This window comes from Trachinotus anak, unplaced genomic scaffold, assembly GCF_046630095.1.
Source record: "Trachinotus anak isolate AG129_WGS33_773 ecotype Australia unplaced genomic scaffold, CSIRO_AGI_Tana_v1 ptg000013l, whole genome shotgun sequence".
In the NCBI taxonomy this organism is placed as follows: Eukaryota; Metazoa; Chordata; class Actinopteri; order Carangiformes; family Carangidae; genus Trachinotus; species Trachinotus anak.
In genome coordinates, this window is record NW_027273864.1 from 5,775,340 (window position 1) to 5,790,681 (window position 15,342).

The 15,342-nt window shown below is 39.1% G+C and overlaps 1 protein-coding gene across 1 annotated transcript in view; it reads left to right on the plus strand.

Annotated features, from left to right (window-relative positions):
- The window catches only part of cntn3b (contactin 3b), a 55,781-nt gene extending 50,839 nt beyond the window's left edge, over nt 1–4,942 (plus strand). The window contains exons 21-23 of the mRNA XM_071494757.1: nt 271–383; nt 484–649; nt 1,189–4,942. Of these exons, the coding sequence (XP_071350858.1) occupies nt 271–383; nt 484–649; nt 1,189–1,280 (371 nt within the window). The 3' untranslated portion in view covers nt 1,281–4,942. The remainder of the gene's footprint in view (nt 1–270; nt 384–483; nt 650–1,188) is intronic.
- The last annotated feature ends 10,400 nt before the right edge of the window (nt 4,943–15,342 follow it).

The following is a 15,342-nucleotide window of genomic DNA, read 5'->3' on the forward strand; positions in this document are numbered from 1 at the left end:
TTTCTCATGTTTTGTCTATTTGCGTGGGTTTTCTAAGTTGGAATGAACTGAGCTCTCAGGGCCACAGCAGAATTCACTCATCTTAATTAGTGTGGTGCTCTGCTGCAGCCACAATTTATTATTCAGAATAAGATGAGTTATATCAAAATCTTTCCAGGGGGAGCTACGATATAAACCATAAATAAATAAGTGTATACATGTGTGTTCCAGCAGCAGTCATAGGAAATATCCTGCACTACAGTATATCTTTACCTCTGCTTCTTTTTCTAGCTCCAGATCGAGCTCCGCTCAACATACAATGGACCATGATTGGCTCCACGCTCACGCTGCACTGGGATCCTGTAGTAGCCATGGAGACAGAGTCAAAGGTCACAGGATATTTGGTAGGTCCCAATTCACCGCAAAGCTCCGATTTATCTTCAGAATCAAGGATGACAGTTTTTGCATTAGCTTATTTCTCTGTGTCACCCCATCCTGCCTCAGGTGCTGCTGAAGAGACATCGCTACAATGACATCAACACTATCTTGACCAACAAAACCAGTGCGGTGCTCAGCCTCTCCACCAATGACAACTATCTCATTCAGATTAAGGCCACGAGTGAGGGCGGTGAAGGTGTGGGCAGTGAACCCATCCACATCCACAAACTAAGTGAGTTTACTGTTCTCTTTCCTGCCTCATATCACTTCCTTTTTGACTACTGATAAAGTTTAAGTGAGGATTCAATAATTCAGAGAGGACGTTTAATTTGGGTTCATTGCATCCTTTTCCAACCATGTGTAATAGACTTATTTTGAGTGTGAGAAAAGCGACCTTTTTAGAAATGCGTGCACGGTGTCATCCATCTCTGCCATTGGGTTATTATTCCTTGTTGACTGGCTGCACAGCGCCACAGCATATAAAGCAGTGCTGTGCTTCCATCCTACTGCTGTGCAAAACTGTGAGGCGGCTCAGTTTGCCACTCTCCCCTTTGATGTGATACGAACTTTATCTTCTCGGGATACTTAAATAGCCTCTCCTGTTGTAAGAAAGTAATAATGTAGATATGGGAAAAAATTCACAGTTGGCTTTTGATTTATTATGACTTGTCAGAAATTTAGAGGCCAGCGCAGCAGAGAGCAGGTTTTCTTCTTTTGATCGCAGGGGTATTTCTGGTTCTTCACGAGCTGCTCTGCTGGTTTTGGTTGCAGGCATGGGAGCGCGGGGCTCAGGAGCGAGCGCCTTCAGCCCACTGTACCTCTCTGCAGTCCCCATCAGTGCACTGCTCTGCTCCATCTGGTGATGTCTAATCAGAGTTTACAGAGCACTCTCCCTCTCCCTCCATCCCCTCAGTCAGCCTGTCCTACGTTAACCCTCCACTGGACTGGCACAAGGCCCGGGCTTCAGTGGCATGGACTGGGAAGGACTGGAAAGGACTGGACTACCCCGATTACTTAAAGGGACCACGCCACTTCTTTTAAAGGACCATCAGATAGAGATGTGATGATTTGCGTGCATGATATCTTTTGGTATTTCTTCCAGTGTCATAAGTGCCGCCATGCTCTAGGTTTCATTTTAAAAAGTTATGATGTCTATATAACTTATCTTCTTAGTATCTCTGGAGATACTAATGCCTTAAACCCATTTGAAACATACAGTCCATACCAAAGTAGGTGACAGAGGCTGCTTGCTTTATGGTTTCTTTAACCCTATAAAAAAAAATGTTTTGTACTCACAAGAATTTTTTTTCTTAAGATCAACAGAAAAAAGCCTGTCATCATGGGTGCATCCATATTTTTAATATCTCTAAATGAATCTTATGGGTTAAACTAAACATCACCATTATAATAACCACACAGCAATTTTTTCCCAGCTTTTGCCAAAAGAATCATCCATTGCAGACTTAAGAAGTTTTACCAGGCTTTGTCAGCTAAGAAGAAATGAAAGATGCATAGCAAACATGATCAACTGTGCCTCGAGCCGGCTTATCTCTGCGTTCTGAAATAAAATTAAGTCCATTCGAGAGCCACATGCTCCTGAGCTTTGGGCTACTCTACAATACTCTGATAGTCCTTGGCATTTTGCTCTCTATCTCATGCTCCTCTAAATAATAAATGCCTATCACGCTCTGCATTCTCAGTCTAGTGTAAAAGCCGGGGTTGCAGAGAATAGAGATGTGTGGTGTTACTATGTCAAGCAGATCCCATGTGTACTGTTCCTTCTCTACATTTAGATGACCTGTGTTCTAGATACGTATATCATATCACATGTACACCCCAGATGACCAGCTGGCTCAGTGCACAGTGGACTACAGGATACCAGTGCCTTCACTATAGCTCACTCTGATTTGTTATTTTTTTCTCTTTCTTTCCTTTTCAAATAGCTTAGGAGAAAGATTCATATTGCAGAGGAGGCATTGTTTGCTTTTGTTTCCACAGAAATTAGTTACGAGGGACAGGAAACTCAGAATGTAGAGGGAGCCCATTATTGTAAAGGGTATGTTGATTAAATTTTCATTCAGACAAGTACACCGAGAGCACCTAAGATAAAATGGGTTGGAAGCTTTAGAAAAGCCGCAGTGGATTGAGATATATGGGGGAAATTTTGGTCTAAGTATTTATGGTCTGTGGTATAATAAATGTATGACTCCATCCGTAGCATAATTTATGGGCTATTAAGGCATCAGAATAATTGATGCCAATACCGCAGTGAAAAGAGCCCTGACTGGAAATGGGGTGAAAGGCATGGCTGTCATTGTACTCCCACCCCAGCACCATCTATTGGACACATACCAGCCTGAACAGTAACAACAGAACGCTGCAACACTGCTGAGGGAGCTACTTCTCATGCCCTTTTATCATGTGGATGAGTCTGTCAAAAGCCACCCAAGTAAAAGCTGAGGTGTGATTACTGGGGTCCTGACAGTGTTCATGTGGATGTGGAAGGATGCAGTCAACTGAACTGCTACACATTACTGTGCCTTTGCCGAACATGGGGCTGTGTACGGTCATTAGCTTGGAGGCTGTCGTCGTCTGCATTTTGCACTCTCTAACCCCTACCCCGCCCCACCCCAAAGTCGAATGAAAGCACAAGGAATTGATGCAAGGTGACTGGATGTCCTCACTTAGCCATCTGAACAGGTGTGCAGACCCCAGAGGCCTCGTAAAAAGTCCAAACGGCCGACATAATCACGCTGTCCTATCTGCTCCTTGACTGGTTTCATAAAGCTCTTTGCTCGTTGATTAGACTGCTGCAGACCAGTCAATGGGATATTGATTTTCCTGCCCCATTATTACAGCTGTCACAATTCAGCTGCTTGATTGACTGATGGCCGCGTTCTTATTGCACTCGTTCTGTTGTGTTACATTCAGTGATGTTTCAGATGCCCTCCACTACCTTACCCCTTATCAGAAGACTTCAAAGGCATTCTGTTTTTTGGGGTTTTTTTGTTGTGTTTTGGTTTGGTTTTTACCAGAAATCTCATTTATGTATTTGCTCAATTTTTCACAGATTTTGCAAGTATTTTGTAGTGTTGTGGTAGATTGTGACTTTGAATTGGAGCAGTGACCTGAAACTGATTGGCTGGTTGGTTCTTTTGAGTTACATGTCGAACACGAGCACTGTTGTGCTCTAGCAGTTGTACTACTGTATCTTTCTTTCCAACTGCATAAAAGCCCAGTCACACCAGGATTCAGAACAGTGACATTTCAATGCGAAATCATGGAACTGATGCAATTAGTGTCAGGTTTAACTTTGGTGACTTTTTGTGCAGTCACAGTGGCCAAGAGTCATGAAAATGAGCTGAGAATCCAAAACGGAGGTAGCTACCATTGCTTATTAGCTGTGTTGCTCTATCCATTTTTACTCATCCCTCCTCTGTCAAAGCAAAGCACGCCCCACAAAAGAGGCATGGTCTGTAAAGAGCAGTTTTGATTGTGCAAATACATCTAGATAAACTGTGTGAACTTAATGTCCTGTTATCAGAGGAGCTAATGAGCATGCTAACTGACAAGCTCATTAGTTTTTTTCTCCCTTCAATGACTCTCTGCTGAATGAAGAGAACAAGTACAGTAAATAGCACAGTACAGAAATAATAAAAAAAAATTAAAATTAAATAAATAAAAAGAAGCTTAGAGAGGTAGGTTTTGTGACTGACTAGCACTAGCATGTTCCTAGCTGCTTAGTTTGTATAGCCACTTGCTCCTCAGCTACAGTAGTTAAGAAACTAGCTGTATTTCGCTAAGATGAACAGATGAATTTCACTGTGCCGTGTTCTGGTGTGACCAGGCTCCGAAGCAGCTTGTGTGTGCAAATACTTGATCCAAGTGGTGTTAATATTTCCGTAGATATCCAAATAACGTAACCTCATCGCCAAATGTCAGGCTAATAGGTTATTAATTTACAGTGCTTAAATGTGTGGCAATTTCTCAAGAGCTTTGTCATTATTTACATAGTTGTAGTTCAGCTTAATATTTCTTTCCTCTGCTCTTGCTCACATAAGAAGGCAAAACTATTGTTTCAGGCCACTATTGTTTCTGGCCATTGTTTCTGTGGTTAATAAATATTACAAGTACAATCTAAAGGTGCAACCAGCTGAAGTGGTTGAAATGTGTTGATCACAGAACAGCAACTTATCTTTATATCCACAAGGTCGGTTTGGTTATATAGGTTTCTGTCGTTGCTGTTGCTAGAAAGGAGTGTATCCGGCAGTGTAAATAGCTTGCATATATTTTTTAAACATGGCCATCAAAGACAACCTTATTGCTTTTATATAGTGTGTTCTCCAACCTTAATACTGGTGTATTAATCAATGATCTCTGTGAGATACTGACATGTAGAATGGCATTTTCATATTGAAAAGTAACTGTTTTGTCTTGTATACTAAAATTGTGCATGTTAATCATTGTTAGTGAATTTGTGTTGGATTTTTTCTAAAACTATAACTTAATAAAAATGTTTATTCCAGCCAGTGGTCTGGTTGTCTGTCAATTGATTTTGGCTCTTTTTTTTTCTTTAAAATACAATATCAGATAATGGAGGTTTCATTATTTAGCTAATCTTAAACTCTTGCCTTTTACTTAGGCTTTCCTGTTTCTAAATCTAACTTTATTATTTTTAATATTCTTCTCATTGTGCATATATTCTAAATAAAGCTTTGTTTAATCAAACCTACCACAAACTGTCTGACACTATCACACAACCAGAGTCCAAGTAATGTTATTCCAGCTAGGACGGCTGGTTAGTTGCAAAACCTCTGAGCAAATAAATTGCATAAATTGAGTTCGTTGCGTGTATCATACTAATTGGGAATTTGTAGGCAACATACATACTGTTCCCATGGCAAAAAGGTGCAAGGGGTTAAACAGGGGTCTGAACAGGAACACAACAGCAAATATTGCCTCAGGGCTTCTTAACAGGTCAGTGCTGAGCGATAGGTTTGAAACTATTACTACTTACATATAAGGATATTTTCCAGTGTCAATACATGCTACAGTATGGAAAATGTATGCTAAATAATATGTAAATCAATCAATCTGATGTGCAAAGCAATAACCTGTGCTTCACTGTTATGCATCAAATAAGACAAAACTCTATGTGTAATACAAATATTTTTAAAAACAGCGTGTTTGAAGTCATTAATGCATAAAATAGATATTTTTCGAACAATGAGATAAATAATTAGAACATTTTGTTGATAAAAGATAGATAGCAATACTGAATTATCACCAAGCCATAATCACATGTCAAGTTAACACCAATCCTGGCCCAAGATTGGGTCCAGGGAACCTGGAGACAAGATCAGGTCAACAGCGCGTCAAGACTGAGACCAAATGAAGGCCACAGTTACTCCAAAAGTGTACATATCAAATGTAAGAGGTAATTAATGGGTTTCTTGAGGATAGACAAATTGACATAGACCTATTTACAGGAACTCTATGCCCCTAATCATCCCATTATGCAAAAAAAAAAAAAAAAAAGGACAACATACAGTACATGTTTTTCCACAGGTCAAATCCCTGACAATGTTAATGGTTCAGGGTAAAATTACTCCTAACATGTACAAGAGGAGCTATAGATTAATAGACTGTGCAGTTAAATAATTCATAGGAAATAAATGCAGGGACTTTATAGATATCAAGTGAAATTTGATGTGTAAATTAAATGTATTAAGTTTCAGCATAAATGGGGACATAAATGCAATCCTTGATCCAACTACAGGTGCCTCCGTTCATAATGTGAGGCAAGAATTACAGAAAGCCTCTGCTTGTGGGATTCACACAAGCAGAGGCAACAATTTTAGTCAGTGAGATCTAAACAGGATTACTTTATTCCACAGAAGTTTGTAGAGTAAACGGGTGTTTCAGAATGTAATCACCCGATTCATCAAAGCACAGCTTTGCACTGGCTTCTCCACTGCACGGCATTTTACCCATCATTAGCCCCACACAGTCACAGTATCTATGAAGAATAGATGTTTCTTTATGTCTGACCAGAGGTCATCTTTAAGTGATACACAAGCAGTGTGATTTAACCTCATGCTTATATGTCACAAAAGGCTGCTCATTTGCTTTCACCCCTTGTTGACCTCCTTATTTGCTTTCTACAGTATCTGTGAAGAGATGTAATTTATTATGTTTTTTTATGTCTTTTTTTTAATTATTATTAATGCAAATGTAACCACTGAATGTCCTGTTGCAATGAGAAATATAGCTTTTTTTAAGGAATACTGTTTGTGCTCCTGGGTCTATTCTAGTTAGTAATATTTCCTTCAGTTTAGGGTAATTAAACTGCACAAAAGGAGGACTGTACATATTTTCAATCATTCTTAAATTACCACAAAACACACATGTAAAAGGATGTCAACATTAGAGTTAATTTTTTCCTACAAAATAATCATCAGAGGGTTCACACATATAGTCAACTAAAGTTGTTTGCAGAGTACATTTATTACAGTTGACATCTTAATGAATAACCTAAGGTGACTTTACACTTTCTAGTTCACTTCTTTTCAGTAGTTTTATGATTAAGGTCTTCTGGTCTTTTCACACAGAATCACGGATGAACTAGCAAACCTAATTCAATGTAAATGCCCTTTTAAGTGACAAAAAAACAGCTATTCTAAAGATTATTTTCCATAAAAATGCTTTAATTTTCTGAAAAATTCAAGAGTCTGACCTTCCTCTCACCCTTTGCTTTATTCAAAAGGACTGGAATTACTGATTAGTCACAAAATATCAAAGCAATCATCCTTTGACACAAGCTGTAAAGACCATCAGCCTTCCTAATTGAAAAAAAAAATCAAGTTAGCTTAGAAAGTTACATTTATTTCAAGGTAGTCCATTTGCAGTATGCAGCATTTGCAGATCTTGCCAAATTTCCTTCACTTATGAAACATCTTTTCATCTAAGAAGGCCTCCAACAAAGAAAGCAAAGCCTAAGTATAGGTAGACTGACAAGGGGGACTACCAGCTGAAATCCCAATGAGCCAGTTAACTGTCAAAGTATCCATAAAGTTTTACAGCTCTGTCAGTGTCTTTCATGCAGTTTGGTTCCAGTGGATAAATCCAAGGTTGAATTTCTTTTCCAGTTCGACCATGGACCACATTCAGTAGGTTTGGCTGTTCCAAGATGTAGAGCCCTACATGAAGCTAAGAGGCTCCAGCTCATCACAGAACTGGCTTTTCTTCTCTTGAACACATAAGTAACTTGATGGTTACATAATGGTCACATGTCTGTTTTCATGTAACATTTAGCTAACTTGTGACCGGAATTAGCTAACTTGCTACTACTGATATTATGAATTTGTTTGGCAAATATTACTATCACTAGTTGGCTTAATGCCGACATTGCTGTGGAGCATATTACCTCAGTTCTGGTTGTGGCTGGATTGTTTTTTTGTTGGCTCTTGTGTACGTAGGCTAACCTTGCTTAGTTGTGCTTCACTAGTGTTTACTGTTCACTTTCACTGGACTTTCTAACACCTTGCTGTGAACACAAAGGGAGGGGGAGTCATCACATTTGATATGTTTACTGTCAGTTCGAAGGAGTAATCCTAATACTTGTTCAGCCAGGAAGGAGTACAGAAAGGCAAAGGAAGAGTGCAGCAAGAGAGAGACACAGGAAAGACAGGTAGCAAAAAACCATGAGGCAGGACAGATGCTGAATTCAGTAGCAGCTGAGTTTCTACTACTAATGTCATTCAAAGTCTGGTCCATTTTTCATACATTGAAATGGTGGTTTGTGTTGGAGTAGTGTGCTCTTCAGCACAGCTTGCCTATCTGCACTAAGTCACTGCACACCAATGACGACTGTTGACTGAGAATAACAACAATGACTCAAATCTAGCAGTGTTAGTGATTTATTTTTACTTTTTTTTTTTTTTTTTTAAAGACAAAGAATCCCACATGAACCTCTGTCACAGGATCAGGCGATTCTTATCATGAGGCTGTTTTTGCACCAAATGGCCCATAATTAAGGTGGTGAGTGACACTTCCACTAATTAAGAGAGGAAATCTTGGCTTGATCACGGTGTTTGGTGTAAACATACAGATTTAAAGGGAAATAATATAGCTAAATGTGACACATACTGAAAACTTTAGTCAGTGAAAAAGCTACTGAAATATACAATTCTTAAAAACAGTGATATATGTTAATGCAACATTCACTGGATTTGAGTTACAGATGAAGGGGTCTTCCAGAATGAATATTTAAAGATTTCTTTTCAAAAGCAGCACTGCTACTTAGCTTTGTCCCTGGGCATTATAGGTACTCCATCAGCGTTCACTAATTAGGAGAGCGCCTTTTTTACAGACAACAAGGGAAGCGACACAAGAGGGAGGCTTGGAAATTAATCACTGAGGTTTATTAATGAGGGGATATTTGCCCTGTGTGGCCAGAGAACAATATGAGAAGGAGCGTAAGCTCCATCCATCACTCTGGAAACTGTGTGGAGACACCAGCAGAACAAAGCTTTTAGAGACAATCTATTTTGGACACAAGTTAAGAAAAGAAAATCCTAATATCAGATAGTAATTATTTAGACCTGGGATGGGCCTTTAATACTAATATTTGCTATTGCTCAAAAATTCAGTTTGTGAGGACGTGGATGAAATTCTGTTTAAAGAGCTCCTGAATGTCATCCTATGACCTTTCTGGAGCTATTTTCACCCCCACTGACAGAAATATTTAGAATGCAGTCCTTAGAATTTGCTGTTAATGAACTGCTGGATGCATCAAGGAGCGCCATAGTTCACACTAAGCATACAGGAGACAGGTAATGTATTAGGTTCCTGCACTTACAGGGTATGAGTAAAATAACCTGCTTTATCATTATGTTGGCTGTAAAATGGGCAGACTTCATGAGCAGGGCCTGAACCTGATTGTCCTCTATTCCAATACTGTCACATCAGCAACTATATACAAATGTTATTTAAATTTACTTATTTCACTGTCTCAGTGGTTGTGCAATTTAAACATTAAAAAATAATCAATTAAAGATTTTAAAAACTGGGAATCATGGAATCTTCTTGCCGAACTAAATTTGATCTAGATTTTTGACTCATTCAGCAGCTGAACTCACTTGTGGATTCTTGTTACAATGGAAATCAAATAGTGTTCATTAAGTTCATCCCAACACTGTTGCAGTTCCCAGAGTATGTTACACTTTGCTTTCATCTTCTGTCCAGTTCATCCCAAACCAGCTGCACGGGGTTTAAGTCTGGAGACTGTGCTGCTCTTCCATCACATGAAGCCACAGTCTGGTTAGTTTTTTCTTATGTTTTGCATCATTATCCTGTTGTAGGATGAACCCCCTACCAACTGTTGTCCTATTTGCCTTTTTCTCACCATTCTGATAGCAATATACAGCACTACTTCCTGCAGTAACTGGATTGTCCTAATAATGGAGGGTGTAGTAACACAGTTTGTTCCAACAAATTTAAAGCTTTTGACTAATAGTGTATTACTGCAGTTGCCCTGTATGATAAGGTTCAGGAAGTGGCTGTAATACAGACATACCTTCATCATGGTCCTGACTGTATTGCATTGTTTTGATTTTGATCAAAGAGAAGGTGATCTGACCTCTAAGACTCATGTGTAAGAAGACATAATGGCCTCGATTGTGTAACTTTTTTTTTTTATTTTAGAAAAAATGATTTCTGGAGAATTTTGACCTTAATGCAATGCATCCTGGGTAGTATAGGAATAACAGCAAGAGCTTGATTTGTTGGTACAATTTCAATTTTTACTTTAAATGCTAAAAGGCCTAAAAACATGGAATTGTTATTTATACCAAATAATATAAGTTGACTTACAACGTATGGTACTTTATCTGTGGTATTTCTGTGGTATTGTACAACCCAGTTCTGCTTTCACTTTCAACTAAGACGCGTGTTACTATTGTAACAAGACAAGAGTGTAACAACAGTGTGCAGTCATGCTAGCAGAGTCTGTGCTTACTCCACACCAGTGCCATGATCTAAATACTACCATCACGTGCTAACATGCTCACAATGACTATGTTAACATGCTGAATCTAACAAGTAATGTTTACCATGTTAACCAAAATTGTCCCATTCAGCCCTTCAGCTTGCAATTGCTAATTAGCACCAAACACACACTACTCACATGGGAACCTGCTGGTGGCTGCGCTGCTGTCCCCAGAGTGCTGTGTCAGCACAGCTAAAAATAGTCAAAAACCTTTAACATGTCTTTCAGTGATTCCAAACACACAGCTTTGTCACACAATTGTCATTATCTATTTATATGCAGGCTGTTCTTTAGAGAGGTTAAAATATAAACCAAAGTGAGGTGCAAGGTGACAAAAATATGGACATGCTTTTATTCTATTTGCTATAAAGCGAAATCAATTTAGATAAAAGACAGAAAAATTGTTAGGGCTTTTTTTACACCTGAAACTCTGGACCAAGGTCTGAAGGAAGGTTCACATTTTTGGTTTGTTGTATACATTTGGTATTGTTTCTTTTGTTTTCACATTGAAATGTTCCAAGTGCACAAATGGACTTTGCATGAGACAAATGTCCTGTTGTCATCACCTATGTGTGTTGCTCTCCCTGTACTTGACATTGATTGTTGTATAGATGGGCGTGCAGGTGACGTCAGCGTGTTAATTCAATGTGTCCATTTTCCGTACCCCTCCCAGAAAATTACTTATTTTTACTTCTTTTCTTTAATAGGTGGTAAACTTTCTGTAACTGCTCCGAAAGTCCAAACCATCCAAAAGCGTGTTTTCACACTGCAAACAAACCGAACCATGGTTCCATGTGATCCGGACAGAGAACATCTCATTTGGTCTGACCAAATTTTTTTCTTTTGGTATGGACCGTGGACTGTGGCACCTTTCACACCTGCTATTTTGATTTAGGCCAAACTGAAAAGTCCAAAGGTGTGAAAGTTGTAGTGATACATTGCACAAGCAAGTTTGTTGAGCTGAGAGAATAAAGTTGCGCTATGTGAAAATGGTAAAACAATATACTTCACTCTGCTGCAGACTGTATATCTTTTGCACAAGAGAGAAGAGTCTGGAAACAAATAGAATGAATGCTGGCTGGCAGAAAACCTTTTGGATTGTACTTTTGTTTGAGAAGTGGCACATATCTCAGATCTGAATGTAACCATGTGTGGGAAAAGTCTAAAAAAGATAATAACACAGGAGGCACAAACTGGGAAACAGGTCCTCCCTTCTCCAGTGAGGTCAGAGGAGCCTTATACAGGAGCTTTGCCTCACAGGGGGCTCCAGCCAAACCACCTCAGTCAGTTCTCTGATCTCACTGAGCTTTGGAGGATAAATTCAAGGCTCCTTCCAGGAGGACGCTGGTCAGGCGTGACGGGCCAGAAGGCAGTGGTTACGCACAAGTGGTTTCTGTGGCAGACTTCAGAACCACTGGTAAGTCCAGCAGAGGCACACAGAGCCACCATGGTGGAGAAGTAGCAGATTCGTTATTGTCTTTAAAACGTGGCAATAGTTAGAGATCGAGATTGATTAAAAAGACTAAATTTTAATACTGGTCTTTTTCTAGCAGGGTCAGGTTAGACAAGCAGGTGTCCACAAGTTTTCCATCTCAAATCCCAGACAAGGAACATCTGGGAAAGCAATCGAGGAGAATTTCATACCCTTCCTCAATAACTACCATTGAAGTGCCCTTGATATAGGCACTTAACCCCCATTTTCCCCTGTGGAGCTTCTCTGTGGCCAACAGCAGGGGAGGAATGAGCAAGTGGGAGGCATGACATCTATTTCTTCACGGATAAGAGATAACAAATTAGAAAACAAGGTTAGCATATGCCTCAGAATGCTAACAGTGTTTTATTTCCAAAGGGTGCATGACCTAGATCAGATAAATCTGGCTTCTCAGGCTCAGACAGGCCCAAACAAGGACTTGGATGTTAAAGGGATTAAAAAACCTTCTTCTATGAATTCCTAAAGGTGCAGCAACTTTACGAAAGGCATAAACTAACTTTAGGGCTTTGAATTTGAACTTTTTTAAACAGGAAACATGTCAATTTTCCACATCAAAGTTAGTTTGTTTGCATATGTTTGGGATTAATACTGCATGAGTGAAAAGAAAGTAAGACTTTCTAAGAGCTACAGGATGTGTGATAAACTATCTGAAGTAATTTCACTTGAGTCGATGACTATTGAGTCTGAAAAATACATGTGTTCGAGGTTAGAGGAGTAACAAAGTGAACTTTATCAGACCTAGCTTTGTACCCTGCTCCTCATCTCCGCTTGAAGCTCACAGCAAGAGCCTACATTAGCCATTACTAGCATAACCCACTTGAATCTCCGACTCAGCTGGGGAGTTGACATTATTTATCGGTGCCCTCCCAAACCATTACAAATGACTGTGGGTTCTCAAGAGTGTTTTCTGATCTGCCACCACTATGGTTAAAGTTTTGTGAGGTTTAGACAAGAAAAACTACCAGGTTAAAGATTGAAAAGGTTGTCATCGGGGTTAAAAGAAACCAATGTGGACTTTTAAAAGGAGGCAGAAAGCAAGCAGAGGATTTAAATGTCATGGCCACATTCTCTGTTGACGCCCACCACCCACCTGACCCTCTCCTCAAGAGGTTTTTGTTGCACTATAGCAATGTCATGCTCCTTGTGAGGCCACAAGAGATCCCTTTCAGGAAAGCATAAACATGTCTTGCTCTGTCTTTGATCAAAACTGTTCTTACATTATGTGTTGTCTGCAATTACCTACTTAATCCTCTCCTGGCGTCGCTCGTCTCCCTCCCTGCTGTCTGAATGGCATCCTCGTCTTTTTCTGCCTTTGTGGTTGTGCTGTTTATCCTCACTGTATTGCTACTCATAGTGTGTATTTACAGACGTCTTTTGCATGTCTGTCCCTCCTTTATTGCTAATGTGAATGTTAATTTTGGGGAATATAAATAAAACTGACTTCACTGTATGATATGGTGAGAAAAGTGACAAATACTATTAGTACCAATAGGAATTAAGTCATTTTTTACTTTTTTACTAGAATTAAGCTTGTATGTCTTGAGTTTGATCAGTCTGGAGGTGTATTTTCTATCAGGATCTACCTTAGAAAAATAATTAGATGAGTAAATCAGCTCCATGAGCTATAGATGCTCTGAGTGCTAATTCTGTGAGTCTGGTTTCATTATCACTCTACAGCAGATGAATACAGTCTCTTGTCATTTGCAAGTGTTCATATGGTTTAAGCTGACATCTCAGTAGCTGAAATGTAATAAAGAGGTCAACGTTTGGATTCCTGCTGATTATGCTGTAGATGTCATTGAGAGCTGGATGTTGTTCTGTCTGTTCTGTTGCAGACTTATCCACCTCCTGAACATAATGTCGAGGTGCATCACAAGATGTGCCTTTTTATAAAGATCAAAAGGTAGAAAAAAAACAGCTGATATTTATAACATATGTACCTGAGCTCTTTTTTTCTGAGCTTGTCTAATTGCATTTTGGTGACTCGTCTTTGATTAATATTTGCATTGCCAGTTTTATTGCAGAGCCTTCTTGCATGGCAGCAAATTATACCAGGACATGCACCTTGGTGATCTAGACAGTGATAGATGATCATTTTCATGCTTTATAATTTTTCCTATACCATGAGGTATTTTCTGCTATAACAACTTAAAAGGATTAGGCCAAAGCTCAAATAATAAACTTTAATGGATCCCAGAAATAAGGAGTTGAAACTGAATTAAAGATAGACTTGATACACCCACTTTATATTTTTTTCAGTACGCTCAGTGATAAAAATGGGAATTTTAAGTTTTCTAGCAGAGGGTCTTAAAACAAAGGGCCGTGTTTATTCAGTTTTAATGGTTTATCATGTCAGATCTTGTAGAGATTCATTATTACAGAAGGACAGTTTAATAGTTTAAAAGGAAACACTGGATCCACAAATTTTCAAATCTAACATAACATAATAACCACATACTCTTAGCTCAGTGACATTGTTTGACTCCAAATCCACTTTTTAATTTCATTTGTAAAACTTTGAGGACAGAACAGTTGTTTAAGTTTTCTTTTCTTTTGCCAGTTCACCAGCTCAATTAAAGGTTGATCTCTGCTACACTGAATGCCAAACAGTGCAACTCAGGCAACGAGAGGATTCTACCAACCACCAGTTAAGACTATATGCAATCACACTTATAACAACTATCACACTTTCTTTATTTGTGTTCTAATATTTTTACTGCTGTTTAAAGACTTTCATTTTCAGAGAATTTGCAGAACACCATCCACCCTCCTTCAGGTTTAGCTCATTATTATTTTCCAAGTGATAATGACACTGAGGTCAAATCATGTGTCTGTTGTTCAGCACTGGTTTTCGCCCACTGACAGCACAACCACGAGACACAGGAAGGGTGTCTTATATTATCAGGCTTGTATATCGGCTTTATTCACTATAGACAGTATGTAATATGTATGAACACACACAAGTCTCATGTTTTTGCTTTAAGTTTAATGTCTTAGATCATCATGTGTCAAATTAAAACATCAGATTTCCCACCAGTCAGTAAACGTGTGCATCCTGTTCATAAGGTATGTTTCCATCCAAATGCAATGCGGATTTCTTGAAAATTGGTCAAAAGTCAAGAAAAAACAACTTAATTTCCGTCCTCTACTGTCATAGGAGATGGTTTGTCAAGATAAACAGCTGGTCAATAAAACCGTAGAAGAAGAGGTTGCAACAAGATGACTTAAAGCAGCTATTTTTATGTTTTCTCTGACATTGACGTCGCTTCTTGGCGGGAGTGGGTGGTGGGGATTGTCACTTGACAAGAGCAAGAGCAAGTGATAGAGACAGATAGACAGACTGAGATAGTAAAGGAAGTTTGAAGTTTGATGCGGAACTTGCAAC